Source organism: Phlebotomus papatasi, chromosome 5 (assembly GCF_024763615.1).
Source record: "Phlebotomus papatasi isolate M1 chromosome 5, Ppap_2.1, whole genome shotgun sequence".
Taxonomy (NCBI): Eukaryota; Metazoa; Arthropoda; class Insecta; order Diptera; family Psychodidae; genus Phlebotomus; species Phlebotomus papatasi.
Window position 1 is genome coordinate 1,515,584 of NC_077226.1, and position 26,090 is coordinate 1,541,673.

At 34.9% G+C, this 26,090-nt stretch overlaps 3 protein-coding genes across 6 annotated transcripts in view; 2 read left to right on the forward strand and 1 right to left on the reverse strand.

Moving 5' to 3' along the window:
- The first annotated feature begins 1,023 nt into the window (after positions 1-1,023).
- On the forward strand, positions 1,024-6,553 carry LOC129808761 (PRA1 family protein 3). The gene is made up of 2 exons (XM_055858592.1): positions 1,024-1,562; positions 6,263-6,553. Exons 1-2 carry the CDS (start codon positions 1,181-1,183, stop codon positions 6,409-6,411), a joined length of 531 nt encoding a protein of 176 aa, XP_055714567.1. The 5' UTR covers positions 1,024-1,180; the 3' UTR covers positions 6,412-6,553.
- Positions 6,542-20,116, reverse strand: LOC129808760 (ATP-binding cassette sub-family D member 1). The gene is made up of 6 exons (XM_055858591.1): positions 19,007-20,116; positions 15,143-15,485; positions 14,784-15,062; positions 13,650-14,348; positions 9,356-9,945; positions 6,542-6,973 (listed from the first exon to the last, which is right to left on the reverse strand). The coding sequence occupies exons 2-6, from the start codon at positions 15,464-15,466 to the stop codon at positions 6,778-6,780; spliced, it is 2,088 nt and encodes a 695-aa protein (XP_055714566.1). The 5' UTR covers positions 15,467-15,485; positions 19,007-20,116; the 3' UTR covers positions 6,542-6,777.
- A 4,639-nt stretch (positions 20,117-24,755) lies between these two features.
- The window catches only part of LOC129808772 (synaptotagmin-7), a 38,127-nt gene continuing 36,792 nt past the window's right edge, over positions 24,756-26,090 (forward strand). For 2 of the 4 annotated variants that reach the window (XM_055858616.1, XM_055858617.1), the window contains exon 1: positions 24,756-25,847. The gene's annotated coding sequence lies outside the window, so the exon portion shown is untranslated. The remainder of the gene's footprint in view (positions 25,848-26,090) is intronic. The other 2 variants (XM_055858618.1, XM_055858619.1) reach the window with 1 other exon arrangement.

Here is a 26,090-nt window from a genome sequence, read left to right on the forward strand (position 1 = left end):
TTTCAGCGGTAAAATCCAGGGAATTCCACCCGGATTTTTAGCGGTAAAATCCAGGGAATTCCACGTGGATTTTTAGCGGTAAAATCCAGGGAATTCCACGTGGATTTTTAGCGGTAAAATCCCGGGAATTCCACCCGGATTTTTAGCGGTAAAATCAGCGGACATGGCAGAAAAGGCTGCTGGAAATCCAATGGAATCGCCGCGACCCTTGGCTATTGGATCATTTTGTCCACCTTTCCAAAAGTTTTTGTCCCACTTTCCAAAATTTTGTCCCTTTTCAAAATGTGTTATTTTCTAATTTCCCTGAATTTTTCGACTATTCGGTTGAAATATTTAATAAGAACTATTAAGATTCAGTTAAAGTATTTGTCAGAGAGTTCCATGATACAAAAAAAAATGTAAAAGAAAAGTATTTATTCAGTTTAAAAATGCATTTAAAATTGATTTTTTCTTTTAGTGTCCCACTTTCCACAATTTACCCTATACGGTTTTTTTTTCCCCAAAAAGCAGCTTTGACAATTTGGACTGTGTGAAGTTGCCTGCGAATCATTGCTGTTGCTGTCAAATTCTGCTATATACTCAGTCTCGGGATTATGCACATTTTTGGACCGGAAAAAACGCGCGAAATGGGATTATGTATTGAGAAAATTTGCCTACCCGCAGGGGATTTCTTTTGAATAAATCAACCGTAGAACGAATTTCGCGCGGAGTAAAAGTTGTTCAAACAAAAACATTCAACTGTTTAATAGAAATGCATTAAGAAATAGTATTTTTTTGGCCAGAGTACTTCAATAAATGGTAAGAATATTTAAAAAATTTTACCTAAGTAAAAGAAATTAATGTTTCATTCTGTGAAAGAAGCGCACAGTTTTTCAAATTTCACGCGTCACAAAATAAGTATACATTCAGGCGTATTTCAAAAATGATTTCAAAAATTAACTCCCAATGGTAGGCAAACTTGCATAATTGTGTGTGCATAATTCCTTAAGGTGCTTAATCCCGAAGTGCATAATGCCGGGACTGAGTGTATTTGTCTGCATGATGTCATTTGATTGTGGAGGACGCGCAGAAGAAAAGCAAATCGAGAATTGAGGAAGAAAAGAAAGAGAAATAGAGTGAAAAATAGAAGAAAACTTGTGTCAAATGGTGTAAAGAATCTGAAGGGGGCGCTATTTCAACAATGACTGACCTCAATTTTGCGCCTCTGCGTGATCTTCAGGATTTCCTGGTGGGAGCTTCATTTGGTCTGCCCAGTGTTCAGGATCTGGAAAAGTGGGGCAATCGTGTAGTGAAGAATCTCCTCTACTACCAGACCAATTACTTTGCCTCAGCTGTCCTTCTGTGGCTCCTGTTGCTCCTCCTGCAACCCCGGCAATTCCTTCAGGCCATTCTTGTGGCTGTTGCTGCTGCTGGTGGCATGAAGATTGTTACCATGCGCCATGGTGAGGCTCTTGGGGGCTTCCAGAGGCTTCTGGCTGTTGTTTGTGTGATATCCCTTGGGATTCTCTATCTCCTGGAACTCATTCTATTTGCCCTGCTGACTATCTTGCTACCTTTCTCAGGTAAATATTGTGTTCCTAAAAAGGGAAACTCCAAAGGAGGAGATATTAACTTGAAAGTCGTGTACACTGAGATGGAAGTACACTGCGGAAGTGGAAGTCTCAAAAATTATTTAAATGATTTTTGCTTTTTTTTCATTTAATTACGGTAGGAAAAGTGCTAGTAAGCACATAGCGCAATTGAAGATTGTCCTGGAAAAATAAATTAATTTAATGTCGTTTTTCATCGTAATTATCGTGAAAAAATTCCAATATCGTTCAACTAATAGGGGAAGTGCTTATAATTTTGGACAGTCTGCTTATAAGCATCGAAGTTCCAAGTTTGAAGTGCGATATTTTCAATACTAATTGACATTTCTTGTTACTCTCTTTTCAGAAGGGTTGTTTAGAAACTTAGCAAGCTATTTATCGTCTTATTTTTATTAAAATTAGTTTTAATACGTTTAAAAATGAATTGATAAGTAGAAGTGACCTTGGCTCTTATTTTGGACAACTTGGTTATTAATTTGGACAACTTGGCTGTAAATTTGGACAGCTAATCCGCCTCAACAGGATGCCCATTGTTCTTCATTTGATGAACCAATCTTACCAAGTCCTCTTCCTGTTCATGTAAGGGAAACGTAGAATGTCACAGAAGCCCGGAAACTTTCCATATCATTCATTAAAGTGAGTTGACTTCGATACTCCAAGTACGTGCGGATTCGCTCATTCCCTGCCCTTTCCGGGAGCCTTTCAAGGCATTTCTCACTGCATCTCTTTCGTAGAGATGATGCTTCTTTGTTTCTCCAGGCATTTGTCCAACCTAGTCATCACAAAAGCTAAAACTTCACGAAATTTCGTGAGAAAAACACCTGTCCAAAATAAGAATCATCACCTCACTGGTGAATGTCTTAAAAAATTTCCCATTTTTCACACGAAAAACGTAATTCACAAGGCAAATCTCACTTCAGGTCAAATGTACAAATCATCAGTAACGTGAATCAACACAATATTCAATGAATATTCAATAATATCACTCAAAAACAGCGAACAAACTTTGTTAGTACTTCACCAAAACTAAATAAGAACTGAAGTAAGCCACGAAGTTCTGTCATATTTCTCGTAAGCAATTGCTCACACTGAATTTTCAACAAAGCAATTTCAACTCAAATCATCTTCAAAATTTAACGTATTTAGTGTTAAAATCTTCCAAAAAGAACAAATATTTAGATAGAATTCATTTTTCATCAAATATTGGAATAAAAATCCATCATTTTAATCAATTTATTTTTAGTGTCCAATTTTACCCTCAAAGTGTCCAAAATAAGAAACTGGACAAAATTATGAGCATTTCCCCTAGATAAATAACATTTTTAACATAATTATTTAACTAAATTTGATGATTTTATTCATGTTTATTTAAATAAAATAATGAAGTAAAAGAAATGAAATTGCAACATTAATAAGAAAAAAATTTGAAAAATAATAAAAAATATATGAAAAAGTAGAATTTGGGCTGAAAATTTCAATATTCAAAGAAGGAACCCCTTTCAGAACACATCACACCGGAAACCGACCACAATCCGTACCAAAAATATTCCCTCGGTATTATTTTCAATTTTTCTGACTCTTAATAATATTTACTAATAGTATTTAGCTTATATTAAATGATTATTAAAAGATTAGATCAGTTTTAGAATGTGGGGCTACTTATGCATTTTTTTCCAAAAAGCTAATTTTTGACTGATCCACAAATTATAAATTTTGTAGCTCATGTATTTTCTCAAATCTTGTTTAAAACTGTTCTTAGGTTTATATATGAAACTATTTCAGTCAATAGAACTGGATATTACAGCGTTTTCCCGGTCCAAATCACGTGTATTTAAGCTTACGAAGGATGTATTTAATGTTTTGGCCGTTAGTGTATATAATACAGATAGCATATTAGGGTAAGTGTGCCAAATTTCGGCCAGCTTCTAATTTCGGACACTTTGAGTGTAATTTCGGCCAATCAAATAAATTAATTAAAATTATGTATGTAATCTTCGAATAGTCAATGAATTCATATTGCTTTTTAATATTTATTCACTTTAGGATGTAGTAACACAAAGATCGTTAAATTTTAGTTATAATTTGAATTTAAATTGTGTTGTAAAAAACTCAGTGTAGAAAGTCTTACAAAAAATGTGACAGATCACTTGTGTTTCTAGCAGTCTTACGATTTCTGGTGAAGTGCAGAAGGTTTTCCTTCGGTGTTTTTCATGAAAAATGATTAGTTTTCATTAAAGATTGTTTCTGTTTATGTTAATAGTGAATTAATCTTTAAATTTCGGGTGAAATTTCCCAGCTGGATCCTGTATTTTGCGTAAAAAAGTATATACTTTGTGAGAGTCTTTCCGGTGAGGTAGTGTTGCCTATTCTGGCAACATCTTTTGCTTTCCTAAATTTCTTATTCATTTTATGTTTCTTTTTCAATTTCTGAATTCTACAATGTCCAGAGAAAAAAAAACCATCCCTTCTATGAAAAAGATGATGTGGAAAAGACCTTGGAAGAGTTCTGGAAGGGCAAATTCCTACGGGAATCTGTGTGTAAATTTGAGATGCTACTCTTCAGGTCTTCAGGACGAATTACAAGGAAGATCTCAGGGCTTATGGGTCATATAAACGTTAAAGTAAATATTTTTAAACTCGTTTCATATGACGTTTTGCAATTTTTATCCGTTGCTCCACAAAAGGTGGTCACAAACAAAGTGTCCGGAATTTCACTCATAGTGGCCGGAATACTGCCCAAAGCAATGTCTATATTTTCATTAATTTTTTCAATATTTTAGGAAGTGATTTAAAGAAAACAAAGATAATAAACTAGTTTTTAAGGTTCCACACAATCCTCCCGAAAAGGAAGTAACAAAAATATCAATATGAATTAAAAATATTGCATTTTAAACTTAGGACCTCGGTGCTTATTTGCAACTATGCCGAAATTTGCCACACTTACCCTATATTGAGTTTTTTAAAAAAAATTAATTATTGAATTTTAATATTTTTTATTTTTTATATTTCCATTTTTACCGATCGAACTCAAAATGAGATCTGTGAAATATCTTTTTTAAGCAAAAACTTTTTGCAACAAAATGCTACATAATTTCAACAAAGTAAAAGTTATCATTAATCGGCATTTTCAGGAATACTTCTTAAATTTCATGGATCATATTGTCAAAATGATAGTAATCGTAAATCAGAAATTCTGTGATTCCATTTGATTCCAGTGATTCCAATTGATTCTTGTGATTCTGTATGGATTCCATTTGAAATTCTATCAGAATCTGATCAGTGATTCCATGGATTCCATTGATTCTAGCGGAAAAATGTGTCGGTATTCCAAACTTGAGTAACCCCTTGCTAGTACATTGACTGAATGGATTAAAATGCAATTGCGATGTTCGAAATGGCGAAAAGTAATAATTCAATTGTTTAAGTAAATTCAAATTCGATTTTAGTCGTTTTTTTCTTAACTCTTTCCGGACCACAACATATCCAGCGAACGATTTTCAGTAAAACTCACTTTATTGTAAGTCTTAGAGGTCAAATATGATACTTTTGTAGAGAAAGAATTTTCTCCGCCTCTGGGAAATTGGTAAAATTCATGGGAACTCTCGTCCCCTAAAGAACGCAAAGGAGACAAACTTGGACAAACTTCAATTTTCCAAAAGCCAATAATATCAATTTTGCGTGTCAAATGACTCCTTTACAATGTTGATCACTAAAACAAGAAGAATTATTGACCAGTATCTTGTGGGATGTCCAGGAAGTGCTAAAAAGGACACCCAGCTCCTGCTTGCCAACAGATTCCTCAAAATATTTCACAGAATAACACTTTAACACACATTTCTCTCAACACGATGTTATTGCAGACACATTAAGCTTTCTCAAGAGTCAAAAAAACACTTCCTGGACAATCAGAATTCACCAAAATCTGGAAGAATAGGAAAAACTTCCCCGAAAGCAATCTCCTTCGCGGCCAAATGTCAAAATTATCGGATATATTGGCAAAAATTTCGCTCCCGCTTGGAATTTTCTTACAAGGTTGGTGTCAAAAAGCAAATGGCGGACATTGGCGGGATAACCTTGCATTTGACCTCAAGATTCTTGCGGACGAGAATTCCCATCAAGTTTGAACAAGTTTTTTGAAAATTTATGAAAAAATTAGTTTTCGAATTGATGTAATTTGTAATTGTTAGTTATCATACTTATTGGCCCCGAGAGGATTTTCCTTATTCGGGTCTAGAAATATCAAAAAAGTCACAATATGTGCAAGGAAGCAGAAAATCGAAAATTCACGATTTTTGACTAAGAATATCTTAGCTCAGGAGTTAATTGGGATCCTGCAAAAAATATCCTAGATTTGGACATCCTTATAGTTTGTAATCATCCACAAGAATCGGAATTTTATCGATTCTAAATAGTCTAAAAAAATTATTTTTTCCATGGGTACCCAGAGTCCCAAAGGAGACGAAAGAGTTAATGCAAACGGCGGAAGTGCTTAGAAGTGCTGGAAGTGCACCTATAGCACTTCCGGAAGTGTGAAATTCCTTGACGGTTCCCATACAAATTTAGGAAGTGCTAGAAGTAGTGTACACGATTTTTCGCCTAATATCTCTCCGTTGGGAAACTCTGAAATCGTCAAAATCTAATTTAAATTTGGATTATTTTTTTTTGTTTTTCAGTAATTTTCGTGCATGCATCTCTACGTCTCCGGAATACTCGTAGCAAAGCCGTAAATACTTTCCAGGTGAATCAACTCAAGAGGACCCCAATGGGCATCTTTTTGTCTGCCATGAATCTTGTTCCGGACAATGTTTGGCTCTTCAATTGACTCTTTTCCAATTTTCCACGCGATTCTCATGCTTTGCCGCCTCCCCCCAAAAAGTCAAGCTTAGTTTGTAGATGATCTTCTATTTTGATTTTGTGAAATTTAAATTTAAAAAAAAAAAATAAAAAAGGAGTTACATAAAAAATACTTTTATTCCATTCCTGTGTCAATCCATCGAGATAAACAAAACAAAAACAAACAAATAATAAAATATAATAGAGAATAATTGTCGATAAATCCCGAAAATATATACAAAAAAAAAATAAACAAAAATTACAACACCACGTTCACTTTAGACCCTGTCCAGCCATCTTTAAATTTTCCCAATTTTCCTCAAAGGCTTCTGCTTCTGTGTTGCGTTGGTTTTTCTCAGGAAGAGAGCGGTTGGAAGATCCATCCACCTTGACCATCGAACTCCAGGAGATGGGTATGGAAGCGCCTGAGGGTGGGACGATGTGTGATAGTCAGGAGGGTGATACCCATTCCCTTGGCCAGTTCATAGATGGAACTTTCAACGTCAATGGACACAGCACTCGTGCATTCGTCCAGAAGAGCAAATTGTGGCCTGAAAAAGTTAATAAGAATCATCAGAAAATTGTTTAAAAATGCCTCAGTACAAGGGCGTGGCCACACAGTAAAGCCAGTGATAATCCTAGATGATCTTATAGAGGTACGATTCCTTTATTGATAATTTGAATTGTGGCAAACTCGAGCGATATTTATACATAAATAATGCAAATTTCGATTAATAATTTTTAAAGTAATGAAAAAAAATTGGATGAGAATTGCACAAAAGTGTCTAAAAAATCTTAAAGTCGATTATCTCGGAAACTATGAGAGATAGAGGCCTCAAACTTTGCATCAAATTAGAGCCTCTGTGAGTGACCTGTGAGAATCCGCGAAGATATTTATTACACACGAAAAATACACGCCCCGAGAAAATTTGCGAAAAAAATCACGCTCGCGAAGATCCGTGAAAAATACACGCCACGCAAAAAATCCGGGAAAAATTCGCGCCCCGCGAAAATCCGCAAAAATATGCAACCTGCGAAAACCCGCGAAAAATACGCGTCCCGCGAAAATCCGCGACAAAATTTGCACTCGCGAAGATCCGCGACAAAAACGTCCGCGAAAAGATACGCAACGCGTGAAAATCCACGAAAAAATACGCGATCTGAGAAAATCTGCGACAAAATTCACGCTCAGAAGATCCGCGAAAAATACACGCCACGTGGAAATCCGGGAAAAATTCGCGCCCTGTGAAAGTCCGCGAAAACCTGTGAAAAAATTCGCGTCCCGCGAAAATCTACGAGAAAATACGCGCCCGCGAAAATCTGGGAAAAATACACGTCACGCGAAAATCCGGGAGAAAAAATGCGCGCCTCTTGAAAATCTGGAAAATATTATGCGTCCCGCGAAAATCCCCGATAAAAAATCCGTGAAAAGTAACGCACTCCGTGAAAGTCCGCGAAAACATGCGCCCCGCGAAAATCCGCGACACAATTCGTACTCGCGAAGATCCGCGAAAAAATTCATGCCTCGCGAAAATTTTTGAAATCCGCGAATATCCGTGAAAAGATACGCGCCCCGCGAAAATCCTCGAAAAATTTCGCGAAAAAAATATACGCCCGCGAAAATCCTCGAAAAAATACACGCCACGCGAAAATCCGGGAGAAAAAATGCGCCCCGCGAATATTCGCGGAAAAATTCGTGCCCCGCGAAAATCCGCAAAATATTATGCGTCCCGCGAAAATCCCCGAAAAAAATCCGTGAAAACATGCGCTCCGCGAGAAATCAGTGAAAAAATTCGCGACCCGTGAAAATACGAGAAAAAAATCGCGGATCGCGAATCGCGAATTGTGTATGTCACCTTGCAAATCTTCGAATGCAGGCCTGAGCTGAAAGAAAAGCCGAATTGAGTTTGGTGGTACCTGTTGGTATTCTTCGAAATGCCGCGAAAATTCACGTTGAGAAAATGAGAGGTTTTTTTAATGTGAAAATTGTTTAATTCCTTCAAGTTAAGTCATTTTCACAAGAAAATCCTTTTTAATAATTTATTTGAATACAGTTATTTTGGGTTAATTGTGAATAATTGTCGATATTTACAACGAAAACATTCGGATGAAATTTTGAGCTGGAAGACTCAGATTCTTTTGAGCTGTCCCAAAATTCAGGATAAGTTTGAGCAGAAATCCTTTTGTAAAATATTATTTTGGGTAATAAGGAATGCAAAAGTGTTTATTGCAAGAAGGGACACGACCTGCTAATAAGGATAAAATAGAGAAAAAAATATTTTGTCGCATTTGAGAGATTTTTTTGCAACCGCAGCGCCTCCAGACGTTTATCAAGTGAGTTATTTGTGTCTCTATCTCTCTTTCGAGTTGAATTGCGCGCGATTTAGGAAGTCATAAAGGATTCAATAAAAAAGGTGTTTAGTGAACAGCTATCCGTCTTCCAACAAAGATATCAAGAAGACAATTTGTTTCTATATGAGTTTTTTCTTTCTGTTACGCCTTTTTGGCGCCAAAATATTCATCATGGCACCGTGAATGAGCGAGATTAGTGTTACCACTATGGCTATCTGTAATTTCCATTAGAATTATCAACACTAAATTTCCGATATTAAGGTAAAGTACCCTTTATTCGACCGGTTCCTCTATTCTACCGGTAGATTTATTTATTCAATTTAATTATATTTGCTAAAATATTTTGTATATGATCTAACATTAATAGGTCAATTATTCTTTAAATAATACGAATCAGTGACAAATTCATAGAAATTGATGAAATTCACCATCAAATATTCAAAAATTGACCCACCGGTCGAATAGAGGAACCCGGTCGAGTAAGGGTACTTTACCTTACTCGACTTTTAACGAGCACAGATCTGATATTATCCGTAGGACTTCTTATTAAATTCATAAAGTTAATTTCCTTTGCCACTTACCTGTGATAGAAAAGTCTAGCAATGGCCATTCGTTGTTTCTCCCCGCCACTGAGTATATCCTTCCAGTCCCTAACCTCATCGAGATTGTCTCTCTGGACAATGTGCTCGAGTGCTACCATTCGGAGAATTTCTCTAAGTTGTTCCTCATTCACCTTCTTCCTGGCCACATCCTGCCGTGTATCCGGATAGACAATCTGATCCCGAAGGCTACCGATACTCATGTAGGGTCTCTGTGGGATGTAGAACATGCAGGGTTTATCCGGAAGAGCCGGTGGAATCCTCAGGTCACCGCCGTAGATGGGCCAGAGACCGCTGAGGATGCGAAAGAGACTGGATTTGCCACAGCCATTGGGACCAGTGATGAGAACATGTTGACCAGGATGGATGGATACCGTTAAGCTGGGCACCACGATATCACAATTGGGCGTCACAATGGGCACCTTGGACAGACATATGGATGCCCCTTCAATAAATACACGACCAGCAACAACAGGTTGACCATCTGGACCATATTCCAGTGGCAGAGCACTGTTGCGACTTTCGGCTACTTTTACTTTTGTATAGCGGCCCCGTCGTGTCTCAGAAAATACCTGGAAAACAAATTTTATTATTATTATAGTATTTTTTTATTAATCACAATGTTTGGAAAGGAGAAGAAAATTGTGGAAAAACTAAGAAAAATTTGTGAAAAAGTAAGAGATATATTGAATTATAGACTGTCATGGAAGTATGCCACTGTTCCATTAATTGATACTCCGGTACTTTGAGTAAGGGAATTAAGCATAATACCCCCTTGATAAGGAGAGTATGAGAAAGCTGATTTGAGTTAGCTCTAGGAACCAAGAGTCCCCGAACTCTGGCAGAGGCTCCAGGAACCAGGAATGAAACTAAGTATAGCGGCCTCCCAGAAATAATCAAGCAAAAAAGGTATGATACCTCTCAAGGGGGAGATATTAGACGAAAAATCGTGTACACCACTTCCAGCACTTCCTAAATTTGTATGGGAAACGCCAAAGACTTCCACACTTCCGGAAGTGCCATAGGTGATTTCCAGCACTTCCAGGCACTTCTAGGCACTTCCAACCACTTCCGGCGTTTGAATTTAAAAGTAACGACTAAAATCTAATTTGAATTTTCTTCAACGAACGGTTAAATTATTATTTTTCGCTTTTTTGGACATCGTAATTGCATTTTAATTAAACTGAAAATAAAACTCTATTTTAATAATTTCTCTTAGATGGCTGATTTTTTAAATTAATCTAGAAAAGTTATACATGAGGAATTGATCTGCAAGCGTCAGTGTTATAATAAATTTATTTATTTTTCACGTAGAACATATATTTAAAATAAAAAAAAATAGTATTCAGAAGAAAATATGAATCAAGAAATTGTCATAGAAACAAACAGTGTACGTCATCACTTAACAATGTTTTTAATTAAACAAAACTGAGACGTCTATTTTCTAAATCTCCTTATACTTTATTCAAAGCTTTTTCTTCACCATTTGCAAAATTTTAAATTATAGTTATTACTAGTTTGTTAGTTCTGACATTCCAATGCGACTCAATTGGTAAAAGAAATAAATCTAATAATTGCATTACAATATTCGTTTCTTTAATATACTATTAGTGTTTCAAAGAATTTTATTAAAATTCACAAACTAAATAGTGAAATTCGTATAATTTTGTATTTTTACTAGGTACGTGTTCATAATTTAAACGCAGTAGAGCAACTACCGTCACTATACGTGCAATGTCATTCGCATTCATGGAAATCCTTATTGCTAATTTAAATGTCCAAATAACTTACTTGTTTTTTTTTAGATATATCTAATTTTCAATATTGAAAAAAAAATGATTGCAAGAATTATCTTTAATACGCTGTTTTTCAGTAATAAATTAGCAATGAACATAAATATCCAGAATTATTATTAAACAATAAAAAAGACTAGTATGTGTATAATTTTTAACATATATACTCATGACATTGAACATATTTAATTTAGGTTGATTCAAATTTTGCTGTTGTTATACTTTTAACGCTTTTAACAAAACGTTTTTAAAAGTATATTTAACGTTAATTCGAACAAGATAGAGTATAATGAAAAAATAAATTAGGGGATACCTACCAATTAATGGTCAAAAGTTTTATACTGAAAAACTCACGGTTTTGGACTACATATTTAGTTCTAAAAAATATCCAAAATTCTACCAAGAATATGTACATTTTCTTTACATTTTAATCTCTCTTTTTACATCATTGGTCTAGAAAAATTTAAAAGAATTTAAAATATTCTATTTAAAAGAATGTAAAAATGATATTTTGTATATGAATCATAATATATATGCCCTTAAAAGATGCGAAAATTCAGTTTATCACGCTTCTAAAAAATAGAGTTCATTTTATGTTAAAAATATTATTTTTGTATACAAAAAATACATAAAAGTTTATAATAAAAAATATATATATTGTCGAATTAAAACTCAAAACCAAAAGAACCATATAATTATTGCAGATTTCTGATTTACACTACTTTAGTCGTTGTGTCAAAAATAAACTTTCAGAACTTGACTCGTAAATATTATATAAAAATAATCATTTATATATTTTTTTAATTTTCTGTCTGCATGTTTTTCATTTTTTTTTAATTCCTCGTTTTTTTTCTGAAAGTAGTAGGCTAAATTAATATCCTGTAATTTAGTTTTAGTCATTCCCGATAATTTTCAGTAGCTAAACCATCTCAAAGAATCGAATACTATTATACTCATTACACTCGAATATTTTCTAACTGAAAATCATAATTTGAAATTTAAATTTTTGGAAGGAATTCCATTAAGTTTCATCCATTGCAATAGATGGCATTAGTTGAGCGATATTTGAACATTTTTACGAGAATTTTGATGAGGAATTGACGATAATTGCGATCAAAAATCATATAAATTTAGTTTTCCAGGACATATTTTAACTGCGCTATATGATTACCAGCACTTTTCCTACTGTATTTAAATGAAAAAAGCAAAAATCATTTTATTTTTGAGACTTCCACTTCCGCAGTGTACTTCCATCTCAGTGTACACCACTTTCAAGCTAATATCTCCCCCTTGGATCCGCGCACGGAGTAATCTTGCGCGTTGCGCGCAGGGGCGAGGTAGGGTTTTTTCGACTTTTCCGCGCAAGATTCAATATTTGCGCGCTATTTCTTTTTTTACGCGCAAGTTCTATTTTTGTGCGCACTCTTTTTTACGCGAAAAACATTTAAAAAAAAATTAAAAATATATATTATAATTAATAATATTATACAAAAAAAATTAAAATATAAGTATACGTTGCATATACAATATCATATTTCTGAAGAATGAAACGGCTAGTTAGACAGTCTCTGCTTCAGCAGTGCGTATTTTAGCAAAATCTTTACCATTCTATGCTGAAGCTGTGCGAGTATTATTCACAATTTTAACCATTTTATACTAAGGTTGTGTAGGTTCTGCGCACAATTTAGATTTTTTAACCAGAAGATATACGGCAAAATTTTAACCGTTTCATATTCATTATTATTATTAGTGAGGTATTTATGCATGTTGAGAATTGACCCAAGTGAGAATAATCCTTAATTATTTTAAATTTCATTTATTCAAAAATTTCACGTAAATTGCAAAGTCTAGTCCATAAAAGTTGCTCAGTTTCAAACATTTAAATTTGGCCCATCAGGCAACTTCACTTCTACCTCAAATTTGTAAAAGATCATCATGTAAAAGGTTCAAGCTGCTCTGCCCTTCATTTAACCTCTAGTGAGTCTGTGAAAATAACTTCAACGTAGACGCAATGCGAGTCAAATTGTTAATTATTTTAAGTTTTTGGTGGTGGATATAAATATCAGTAGTGGGTAAAATCAGTGATTTTCATTCACGGGAAGGAATAAAGTAAGCTGGAGAGAGAAAGAAGGATCCATGCTCGGGATACTCTCGCTGGATCATTAATTAAGTATTCGAAATCGTATTCGAAACCATGTTTGGCCAGAAGATTGTCATACTCAAAACTTATCACACTGTCAAGAAGATTGATATTAATGTCTCAAATAATGTATAAATTTGTATTCTTAAAGTTTATCAAGGTAAGATCTAACTCAGTCTAGAAATTGGTCACACGGAATGAATGAAGTTTATAAATTTCACATTAGCGATTTTATAATTAAACCAGGTAATTAACAGGAACTGTGGATTTAAACCGTTTTTTTTAAGTGAAACGATAGGATGTCTACTCTGCTAATTATGTCATTTAAAAGAGTCAATCTCACCTGAAACATATCAGCTACACGATGAGTATAACCTGCTAGTGCTACAATCTCCTTGTAGCTGGACATGAGTCTTTCGATGGCATCAGCCCCAGAAATGAGTAGATTACGAGCTGTTGTCAGATACTGTGTTCTATCACTTATACCACCACCTGAATCACGTTGTTGACGATTTGTTGTTAGAATTGGTAGACTAACCATCACCATTCCCGTACCACTCCAAACGTACTTCATGAAGAATTGCTCGAGCATCACAAACCACAGTCTCTGCTCAAATATGACATTCATGTGACGTGTTAGTCGATCATAGGCCTCTCTCAATTGTGCCAATTCAACCCTATGACCCCTGTAGAAGGCAATCTCTTCGGCATTTGTTATAATACGGGAATGAATGTGCCTTAGGTAGCCATAGCGATTTGCCTCCTCGGCTACCAATTGACCAAATTTCGGTGATACAATTCTGAGGATGTGTGCTGTTGTACTGATGACAACAAATGCCAACAACGGACCAGATACCACAGAAGCCTTCATGCGTTGCGATGAACGTGCCATGGCTAGGCCAATCAGTAATAGATCGAAGCATGGCTTCGTCAGGTGACTGTACAGATGAGCAACAGAACTGGCAAAGGTGGCAATGTCATCTGTCAAACGTTGATCGGCATTTTCAATGCGTGAATCTAAATTTGAACATCGATAGTAGACCTACAAAGATCAGACAAAAATAAAGGAATAAATGTGTTGTATACTGGACATGCTGGGAGACAGAAGAATAAGGGAAGAAGAAGAAGATTGTTGTACAGTAGACTCTCTCTCAATCGGGAATATGGGGCAAAATGTCATCCGGTTTAGCGATAGAATTGAGCGTCAAAGCCTTTGTAAATTCCACAAAAAGCGCTCAAATATAAAGAATCATGATAAAATAGGAAGAACTACAGCGAATTTGAGCAAATTACCTTCATAATTAAACGTGAAAATTGTAAACAAAATTTGTCACCCGATTGAAAAAGAGCCGATTGAGTGAGAGTCTACTGTATGAGACGTGGAAGGTGAAGAAAGAATAAATAATTAAGTGATTAAGAAAAGAACTTTACAAAATGGGAATTATTTTGCAAGATCTTGATGATATCACACACTTACCTGATCACTAAAATAGAGCCTATAGGCATGCCTCACGAGCCGTGTTCGAAAGGCCAGTGCCAATCGATTTTCCAGGTACCTAATCATGGAATTGACAAATGTAGCTGGTACAGCAATTCCCAGCCATTGAAGGAGCATTAGGGAAAAATTTCTAACATCCCTCTGGACAATATGCTTAACCATTCGACCCTCCATGGCGGCTACGGTGATGGAGAGGAAGGTTCTGGATACCAGACACACCGTATGGGCTGCCAATAGAGCTGTTTCGCGGCAAACCACCTTAAAAACCCCAAAAAAAAAGGAACATAATATGACACTCCAAAATTTCCTTATCTCTTTCAATTTTTAGCGTAACTTACCTTCGGCACCATAATTCGGATCAATTGAATGAGTTGCACAATAAATTCCCTATTGAGACCAGGCTGACTGCTAGTGACACCAGATTGACTGGCTAGGACACGCTCAGCTTCTATGATGGCCTTCTCATCGTCCGTTGGCAGATTATTGTTGTCCGGAGTGGCTTTTGGGGCTGTCCGAATACCCAGGCGACGTCTAAGTGGTCCTCCAGCCACTTTGACGGTATAGGCCCCAAGGGCCAGGGCTACTACGACGCATGAGATTCGCTCGCGCGTCAAACCACGACGCTCAAGCTCACTCAGCATCCGCGACGCCACCGTTGGCATATTTCCACCTCAGCTACACCTATTTAAAAAAAATTAAATTGATACTATCACAAATTGGTAAAATACTAAAGGCAACGTAAGGAGCCAGATAAGCTTCAAACTATCTTCCGGAATTATCTACTAATTATGATACAAACATCTACAGTAGGTGCCAAAAGTTTGTTGCCTCATGAATGTTCGAGAAACCGGTGCAAAAAAACGATAGAAAAAATTACTTTTTTAAGTTTTTTCTTTTCGCAAATTAGTTGCCTGTAATCCGTAGATCTTATTTATGTATTTTGGAAAAATTATTTAATTTTATTTCATATAAAAAATTATTGTTTTCTAAAAGTTGATCATTTGTGATTCGTCAAAAGTTTGTTGCCTCATTTGAAAAGTAAATCAAAATGGTCAAAACATGCATGCAACTTTATGTAAACCAGTTACATTTTGAATTTATGTCATTTGAGAGGCAAATGGTGGGTTTGTACGTTTATAAAAGTTGTCAATGGAAAATAGGGGAAAGTGGTCTACCTTTGAATATTGTAATTTTTTTCATTTTACACTAAAGCATAAATTCTGTTCTATTAACTATTAGATAGCTATCCATAATCCCGACAAGTCATCAAAAAAAAAGGAGAGCCTAAAACTTATTCCTTAGGTACTGGGACGAAAAAACGAAAATGAGCTCGAAGCTGTAATTTAGGGGGCAAATTCTGAACGTATTTAGTCGGACTACATATATGTAGTCTGACTACCATTGCCGCTATGAATATGGATAGGGAAGTACACACTCGCTTCCCTATCCATATTCAGAGCGGCAATGCTGACTGCTGACTAAATACATTTTTCAGTATTGCCGTATCCCTATCTAGTCTCTGGGATTCGTTAAGTTGCTTAACGAATTGCTTTGGACTGAGGTTTTAAAAAAATCATATATAACAAACTAAACCCGATATTTCGGTGCTCTCTTTGGGAGGACATAGAGAGTCCTTGGGGGTATATATTTGACCATAGAGACGCCTCCTGTGAATTCTCTTAATGTCTCATTTATTGATCTTAGTCATTTTTGAAAATACAATTCTATCTTATAGCAAATTGTTCTAGGGATTTTTGAGATTCGATTGTTTAGAGTCGGGAAATTAATTCTTTAGCAATAGATTGCTATAGAAGCCAAAATTGCTTAAGACCATAGGGACTTATTAAAACCTTAGAGACTTAGACTTAAGACATCTGTTCCGAATCAGACTTCATTTCTTTCAAACAAACTTTATTAATATTATAGATGGAACAGAACGATAGAACAATAGAACGATAGATAGGAATCTGAAAATAATTAATTAATTGTTAATGGCGTGTCATTTTGTCTTTTAGCTAACCTTACATTCTGAGAATCTTCTCCTTTCCTATCTCTTCTAGTTTCCATGATCAATTCAATCAAATTTCTAATATCTGCAAAATTACATTAAACATCAGAAACAAATCTCAAATTTAGAAGTCATACTCTCACCTATAGATCACTTTAAATCAATAAACTTTAGAGAGCAATATAGAGCACGTTTTTCACTGAGTCTGCACGCCATTAAACTGAACTAAAGATTTGCCAGAAGGGCTTACAATAATCATTTGAATTTAAATTCTGTCAGTTGGCAACAACATCTATGAAACACATGGTCAGACTACATTCAAGTGCATTTTTATGATATTTCCCTATAGGGTAAGTGTGCCAATTTCCGGCCAGCTTGCAATTTCGGCCACCTTTTTTGTTCCTCGAATTTTCATGTACTTTTAGATTTTACGTACTCTAGAGATTATACAATGCAAAAGAATAACAAAAAATGTAGCTTCGACAAACAAGATGACGTGAAAAAGACATTGGAGGAATTCCCGAAGGGCAAGGAACTATGAGAATGAAGGTGCCCGAAATAGGGCACTAAAGCTAGGTCTAGATTTTTATTCATTTTAAAATGTATTAACCCATTCAGTCAATGTACCAGAAATACTTGAGATAGAATGTTCATATTTTGGTATTAGTTTCCTACAGATTAGTAGATGAATTTTTTGAAAAGTAATAATATTTATCTCATATGGGGGCGCGGGGAGCCGCCCTCAAACACGCGTCTTAACGGTCACTGAATTTAAATTCTGTGCATTAATTCATTACAAACTCTATTGCTTTAGATAGAGTGACTATCCAAAAACACCAATTGGGAACTAGAATTCAAATCAGGAAAGAGGAAAGAGGCCAATTTTAACAAATTCGACGGGATGTCGCATTTTTCGTCCGCCATTTTGAGCAAAAATTTTGCATGACCTTCCGCGAAGCAAGAAAATACTAACAAAATGTATTTTCATCTCTGTCGGACTATTTTTCTCAAGTAATTGAATAACTAACGTTACTAAAAATCCATTCCCGGCAGCAATTCAGATAAAAATTTCCCAGAAATAAATTATCAAAAATCACTCAATTTGCGTATGATGTATAATACAATGGTAAGGAATGGGTTAAGAATGATTTTAGAGTAAATAAAGACGGTAAACTCTTTACAAGGTTCCCAGCAACACTCTTTCAAAAGAAAGAATAAAAAAAAACTCAATTTGTATTTAAAATATTACAGTAGAGTCTCCTAAATTCGAACGCTCGGGGGGTATTTTTGACATTTCTCACCTCCCAAATTCGAACGATTTTTTCAAAACTAACGAAATTTGTTTGAGATTAAATTGCACTTTGAATCAAATTCCCGTACTTTCTCGCAAGTCTTAGTGGTAACATACTTCCTTTTCATTTTACACGACCATAATATATGTAAACATTCAGGAAGAAGCACATAAATAAGATTTTCATTCACCAAGAATACGAACTTTCTAACATAACCTCACAATTGATATTTGAATCCAAACGGCGTTCGAATTTGAGAGATTCAGATTTGAGAGACTCTACTGTACATTTCCAACTTGAGACTTTGGCGCTTGCATGCAACTATGCCGAAATTTGGCACACTTACCCTATATCTGATGTAATTTGTTGTGAAATAAATGGAATTTGTTGCGGAAGTTTATAATATTGAGGAAGCACTAGGGAAAAATGGTTCTAATTCAGACTCTACGCAAAACTTTCATCGCATAACCTCAAATTTTACATTTTGAACTCAACTGTCGTTCAAATTTGAGGAGTTCAAATTTCAGGAACTCGACTGTACTTCAAATGGCTCATATGGAACCGTCGATATGTTTACTATGCTACTATGTTGAAAAACAAATCAGAGAAAATATTGCTGATTTTCAGTCTGTTCTGACCCACGTAACCCCTTAATACTGGGGTAATAAAGCTACGTGATGAGCTCCAGTAGATCTTTTACTGAATGAATTTCTGTAAAGGATTAGGAATTCTCCGTTAACATTAACTGAACAATACGATTAGCTTATCACTTAAACTCAATGATCTGATAGTTCTTTTGTTTTTTTTTGACAACTACGTGCGATCACAAGGACTTTGACACTTGGAACTTTGGCACTTGATTTTCTGCACAAAAAGCACTCAAATTGCAAAATAAAACTTACTTTGGGGTGGACGGCATGAGAATCCTCAGGATGGCAGCACTGTAGCTGAGAAGGATCTCTCCAACTGTCACCTTTGTTATATCCTTCTTCTGACAGTTTTCTCTTGGTTCAAAGGGGAAAGAGGTATTTTCCTTCGTTTTGTCCGAGATGAGGGGAGTTGGTGGATTGGTTGGAAATAGAGGAGAAGAGGAGGGGAAGACAGGTTTAAAGGTGTTTTTTTGGCAGCAAAAAGGGAGAGAAAGACTATGAAAAAAAGAAAGAAAATTTGATGATGGAACAAAAGTGCCTCACGATCGCGTAGAAAGAGAAGCTAAAACTGCTGAAAAGGGGGAACACAAAGCCAAACTCAAGCTCACTTCCCCAGACCAGAGACTCCATTGTGAGATTGGCAGTGGGAGAGTGAGATAGCATCAGTGGGGTGGGTGGAGGGGAGAGACAGAAACAGCAGCTCAATGATCACCATTGCGAAAGAAGAAAAAAAAGAAGCGCGCGAGCTCTCTCTTTTTTCTCGATTGTGAGAAAATGCTTATACGTTTATTTTTTTTTTCTTTTTTGGTATTTCTTCTTTTTATTCATTATTGCTTCAGCAATGGCACACAGCCACTGACATGAGACTTTTGGATGTTTCTGTGTATTAGTGTGAGTTAAGCAAGAAAATGCGATTTCACTTTTATTGCCTTCATTGCGCACATGAGATAGTTTCAAAGATCAACAATTCCAACATGCGGTCTGTCTCTGCTTCCAAAGTCCGCTATCCATTACCACTACAACTGCAAGCGCCATTTTTGCAAGGTGGAGATATTGAAGAGTGGAATTTCCTCAAGAATTCTCTTCTACCACAAAGAAAAAAAAACAGTTATCGAAGAGGGTCTTATCGGTGATTCCAAGGAGATGTCTTCGAGTATTTTACACTTGCCTTATCAAAGGTTCTGCTGTGTTTTTTTTTGTTTTGTGTCCAAGAGCCCGAAGTTCAAATCACGAGCGGATTTACTTTGGAATTTCCAATTTTTTTTTTGCTTCTTGTTTTGCAGCTTTTAGGGTTAAATTGCCCAAAGTGGCCACAGTGAGCGCCCACATAGCTGGGGTAAGTGTAAATAGCCGAGACAGCGACAACTGAGCGATAACAATTTTTTTTACACTTTGTGTCTCAGCTATGACCATTTTTTTTGGTAATTATAGAATTACCATTTTTCGTTCCGAAAGGTCCTGGCACTCTGAACATTTTAATTCGCGACAATTGTATAAATGACCGATTATTTTTAAGTCATTAAACCACTAAACTGAAGATCTAAGTACATAGAAAATTGTTCAATGATAGAAAATTTTTCCAGGAATGATAAAAGATGCGGAGTCTGCTATAAAATAAATCTTGGTAATATCAAAATTGTTTACAATTCTCGTGATTTTAAAATTAACACTCTGAATGTTTGTTAATAAATAATAAACTTAATTATTAAACCAATATTTTATTTATTAAGGTAAGGGGCTGCATGTCGGCCACTTAAGGATGGGTTTTATGAAAAACTTATGTAAAAGGACATTTAATTTGCCTGTTTTGATCAAATTTTCACCCTAAGTTGTAGTATAGATCTTTGTCCATTTGATTGTACACTTTATTTGGAGATAAAATAATTTTAGATTATTAAAAAATTAAAATGTTTTAAAAATGTAGAGTGTTCCTCAATTCGGCCACTTCAATATAAGCATTTCTCTACTCGGCCACCTGGGGTTCCTCTAGTCGGCCACCCATTTTTCAAATTTTAAAAGCCCGTAACGTTTTTACGGACTAGAAAAGGATATTGAGAAATAAAGAAAGAAAACCTTTAAAGAATAGTAATTTTAAGAAAACAAAAAATTGTAAGAGAAAAATTCTTTTTATTCTTTTATTTTGCCGGCCGAATTGAGGAACATGGCTTTAAAATTTCACACCTTCACATTTAAGACAGAAAATTAATATTTTTATCAATAATGAAAATAAATTTATTGCACAGTGAGTTAGTTAAAGTTCTGAACTTGCGGTTTGACTCAAAATTTGACTGCTAAAGTAATCTGTACAGGTAATAAATCGAATAACTCTTTGTGAAAAAATGTCGTGAATATTATAAAGAACATCAAAATATGCTGAAAAATGACCAATATTGCTTAAGGTAAATTTGAATCCTCTGACTTTTAATAATTTTTTTTAATGTTTTGTGTCTAATTTCATTTGTATTCTCGGTCATTTGTGTTATTTATACAATTATTGACCTTATGATGTTATAAAACTCCCGGAATATTATTGCAAAATTATATAATATGAATAAATAATTCCACCGGCCGACTTGAGGAACACATAGTGGCCGACTTGTTAAACGGCCGACTAGAGAGTACCTTACCTTAATTTGAATATTTATATTTTTATTCCTTATTATCCCTAAATTATTATTTGCATTTTGTCAGGTAATAATTTAAAAATATTCTTTTTCTGTTAATAAGCTTTAAAATATATTTAAAAATATCGAAAGGTAATATCAAAAATCTAAGGGAATCGAAAAATCCCGCTTCCATTTTTTTTTAATAAAATGAGAAACTTTTTAAAATAAATAATAAAAAAGTAAAATAAATAATGAATAAAAAATAAAAAAAAGTAAATTAAAAAATAAATAATAGTAATTTTTATTTTATAGGGTAACTGTCCTAATTCAAAACCATTTCCAGACGCTTTAGCTTTGACAGAAGATTCAACACATTAAGTTAATATTTTTTCTGAAGAGAATTACATAAATTTGCTCCTTGACTCTTCTAGAATGTTACTATTTAGTGCAAATTCTTTAAATTGAGTTTGAAAACTACTTTAATACAAGAAAAATACACATGTGCAAAATGCTACTATTGGAAACAATTTAATCAAAATGGAGACAAGGGAAATTTTCCAATTGGAGACAAACACTAAGTGATTAAGAAAATAGTTTATTTAATCATTTTTTTAGATGACATTTTTAGTATCCTCATTCTCGCCTTTTTGCTCTTTTACTTTTTGATCATCTTTTGAACCGTTTAAGAACTTTGAATTGTCAATACCGTTACGATCAAATGGTAACAAGCCGCATCCTCTAAATCCACTTTTTGCTATATTTTCGAGATTTAAGAGTGGCAATGCATTTGATAATACCTTTGCAAGATTTCTTGGTTTCAATCTGTCTCCATCATTTTCGCCTTTGGGAGAAAGCATAACACCAGTTTCGTCTAGATTAAAGATGCGATCAGGAGGGAATTCCAGAAGATCTTTCGATTCTAAGTATTCACGGGTTTTCTCAAACCAGTCAGTGATGTCCTCAGTGGTAACACAGGCTCTTTGGGTGGTATATAAAAAACCGTTGACCAGATTCAAAAAAATCCAAATGTCATTCTGTCCCTTCGTCAGCCGGATATCGGAGAGAACTGTGTACTTACACCTGGGAAAATCCAGAGGAACCAACATTACCCACCCGGCAATTTCTGCAGAATTCTGCAGAAATTCGTCAGATTTGAAAATGTAACTGCCGAAAATTCTGCAGAATTTCTGCAGAATTTTGTTCTAAAGGTGGATCCGATCGTTGTTTGAAAATTCTGCAGAATTTTCTGCAGAATTTCTACAGAAAATTTTATGAATTTTCGGCACATTCCTCCAGATGTCGTTCTGTCAAAATGAACTTGGAATATTTACTCTGAAATTATTTGTCAACTTGGTAGAATTTATATTTTATAATCACGTTTTTCATGATATATTTTATATATATAAATACTGCGAGGGTATGCTGCCTATAGAGAAGGATTAAATAGCAGTATTAAACATACTTCCGATCGAAAATTCTGCATTTTTTGATAAATTGTACAAGAATTTTCTTGAGAACAAAAAGAAAATTTACGATGTGGTTTTCAACTGAGGCCTTTAAAATTATTTATTATTTATGAAAAAATGATTCTTTTCATTTCATTAAGTATATTTTCGTCAATTTTTTTCAATAAAATGTATAGATTTGAAATAACCGTCTCTAAAGCGGCCATTATGTAACGGGTGTGAGACTTCGCTTACTCGAGACCAATTTTGATAGCTTTGGTTATTTTCCGTCGCGATCGCTAGTGCGGTTTTTGAATGATGGCCGTTAAAAAAGGAAGAAGCAGAAAAATTGCGGAATTGCAGAACGAAGTTTTGCTGGCCCTGTAGCCGATCGGCCGCAAAGTTTCACAGTAACAGAAAATTCCCTGGAATTTGTCTTCTATTTTTCCGCGAGAGTTTCCGTGGAAATAAACGCTAATATTCCGCTTGGAATTCTGCGGAGTTATCAGCCTTTTTTCGCGTGGATTTCCTGGAAAAAAAAGTCCGAGGAATTTTCTTGCAACATATCTGAGAGCATTCCCTGGAAATTAATTCAAAATTTCCTTTGAATATTCCGAGTATATTTTCTGATATCTTTCCGACCAAGACTCCATGGAAGTAAGCGCGAAAATTCTTCAATTATTTTTCGCCCTAACGCTATAATTCTTGCGAGCTAGACATACTCAAATGAACGATATGGTAGCAATATTTTCAATTCAAAAGTAGAACAATTGAGTGTTCGTCTGATAGATGAATACTCTCCATGTTCTAAGCTGACATTTGGCATTGATCATCCAAATTTGTAGATGTTTTCTTCTGGAAATTCTCTATGAAAGTTTCACGAATTTTTTAATCAATTTTTTGAATTATTTTGAAGAAAAATATATTTAAAAAATCCACTGGAAAAGTCGTGGAATTCCATAATATTAAACCACGGAAGTCTCTAAGGCTTTTGCATGGTAATTTCCACGGAGAATTTCGTGGAAATAAAGAGGATTTTTCCAAATTTTTAAAGGGCTGTCTGCCGATTATACGCCAGGAAAAGCCGCGGAAATATTCGTCAGAGAAAAGTCCATGGAAACTCGCGGACATTTCTTATTAGACGGTCCTATATAGAGTTCCGCAAACGTCCATGGAACGCTAGGAAGAAATTTAGCGTTAAATTCCATCTCAGAAGTTTACGCGGATTTTTAGCGGTAAAATCAGCGGACATAGCAGAAAAGGCTGCTGGAAATCCAGTGGAATCGCTGCGGCCGTTGGCTATAGGGGGTAACTCTTTCGCGTCATTAGGGTCATACATGACCCGGGGAAAAAAACAATTTTTTTTAACTATTTACATTAATTGAAAATTTGACGTTTCCACCTACAACGCTGCAGGGAATTTCCTTCAAAAAAGCAATTTTTTGACAAAAATTTCTCCCAATGTGTAGAGGCCATTAGATCAGAGGCGTGCAAGAACCGTTTGAAATCGAATAAACGTCAAATGGAGTACGTCAATGATCAAAACGCTGCCAGAACAAACTTATTTTGACGTTTATTCGGTTTCAACGGTTTCTTGCACACCTCTGTCTTAGACTAACATCTAGGAAATTTTCTTAGCTATCCGATGCATAAATTTGTTTCGTATTTGGTTGAGAAATAGCTGAGAAATTGGAGGTTTACCTAAACCCTTGCATTGTTCCAGGGTCGGACTCTGAAGGATTTTACTGAAGAATTAGTTTGTTATTCACTTTTGGGAAGGTACATATTTCTTTTATCTGTTTTTTTTTTTTTGGGGGGAATTTAGGGTGCGGGGGCATTGGATGATAAGGTGGTTTGGGGGTGGATTTAATGAATAAATTGGAACGACATTTCTCGCACATGCGCCATATTGACAGTTGCGCAAAAAAGGTAAAAGGTGAGTTTTTTTTTCTCCTGTCTTCTACGAGGCATTTTCTTTGCCATGTAGAAAAGGCAGAAACAGATAGGACACACAAAAAAAAAAACAAGAAAAGAGGAAAAAAAGTAATTAAATGAAAAAGAAAGAAGATTAAAAATAGAGAAATCACTGCCAAATTTTTGAAAAGTTTCAAAATAAGTGTAAGTTTTTTTTGTTTGTTTTAAAAGTGTTTCCTTTTTTGGAATATTGTTTTTTCCATCATTCTGTGTGGGAAGTGCGCATTTTGGAAAAACCTGGAAAAGTTGTCAAGTGTTTTGTATTGAAGATCCTCTGTCCTGGGAGGAGGACTCAGAGGGGGAGGAAAGGAGGTTTTCTTCGGGTTTTTCCTTTTTTTTTTGTAAAGTACTTTGGTGGTTTTTTTTCTTGGTGGAATGGACTCAACGGAGGCCACCGAAGGGCCTGAAGATGGCGCAATTTGTGGATAAATTGTGGATAAATATTGGTGAAAACATAAATAATAGCATGATTATGCTAACACAAGCATATGGTGATATAAGGTGCATTCAGTGAAATTTTAAATCGCTATTTACTTCATTGTTTTTCTTTTTCTAAATTTAACACTGTTTTTCCTATAAAAAAAAAACAAGCTCCTTTTTAATAATTTTAAACGTTGTATGGGACACAAAATTAATTTACCATATATATAAAAAAAAACAATTAAAAAAGTTATTTAAACAAAAAGACAAGAGACAAACTTATGAAAAATTAATTAACTAAAAAGAAAATATCATAGAGAGAAAAATCTATATTTTTTTGGCTTTCATTTTTGTCAAAGAACCAATTTCAAAGAAGAAAAAAAAAAGTTTAGGTGTGTCTAATGCCAAATGTTTCAACATTTAAGCAGTATTTTCAAACATTTTAATCACACAAAAAAAAAGTTACAAGTGTATTTGTTAGAAGAAGGGTGTTTTAGTCCTTGCCAAATGTGATAAGTGCGCAATTGATTGATAAAAATCAATTTTAACCAAAAAAAAAAAAAAACATTCACAAATTGATAAATGTGATAGTAATACACAAAAAGCAAAGAAATATACAGCACAAAGCAACGAAGTGACTAAATCCAGGTAAATGGTTAAAAAAAAAAAGTCCGACCCTGGCTACAAAGCAAAGAGGTTTACGTAAACCTCTATAGCTCAGCCATTTTTTATAAGATGAATGCTGTGAATTGACAATTGTTACCAAGAAACATAAAGACTCTGCACAGGTTTACGTAAGCCTCCAATAGTTAAGCCAGTATCTTAACGGATTGCAAGAGCAAAAGTAGATTCAAAAACCTCCTAAAATCTTCATAAAAAATTGTGTAAAAC

Coding starts and splice junctions, on each gene's coding strand:
- LOC129808761 (XM_055858592.1), top strand. CDS start 1,181: ATGACTGACCTCAATTTTGCGCCTCTGCGTGATCTTCAGGATTTCCTG. Junction 1,563..6,262: donor TATCTTGCTACCTTTCTCAG/GTAAATATTGTG, acceptor TTTGTTTTTCAG/TAATTTTCGTGCATGCATCT.
- LOC129808760 (XM_055858591.1), bottom strand. CDS start 15,466: ATGCCAACGGTGGCGTCGCGGATGCTGAGTGAGCTTGAGCGTCGTGGT. Junction 14,349..14,783: donor GGCTCTATTTTAGTGATCAG/GTAAGTGTGTGA, acceptor TGATCTTTGTAG/GTCTACTATCGATGTTCAAA. Junction 6,974..9,355: donor GCTAGACTTTTCTATCACAG/GTAAGTGGCAAA, acceptor TAACTTTTTCAG/GCCACAATTTGCTCTTCTGG.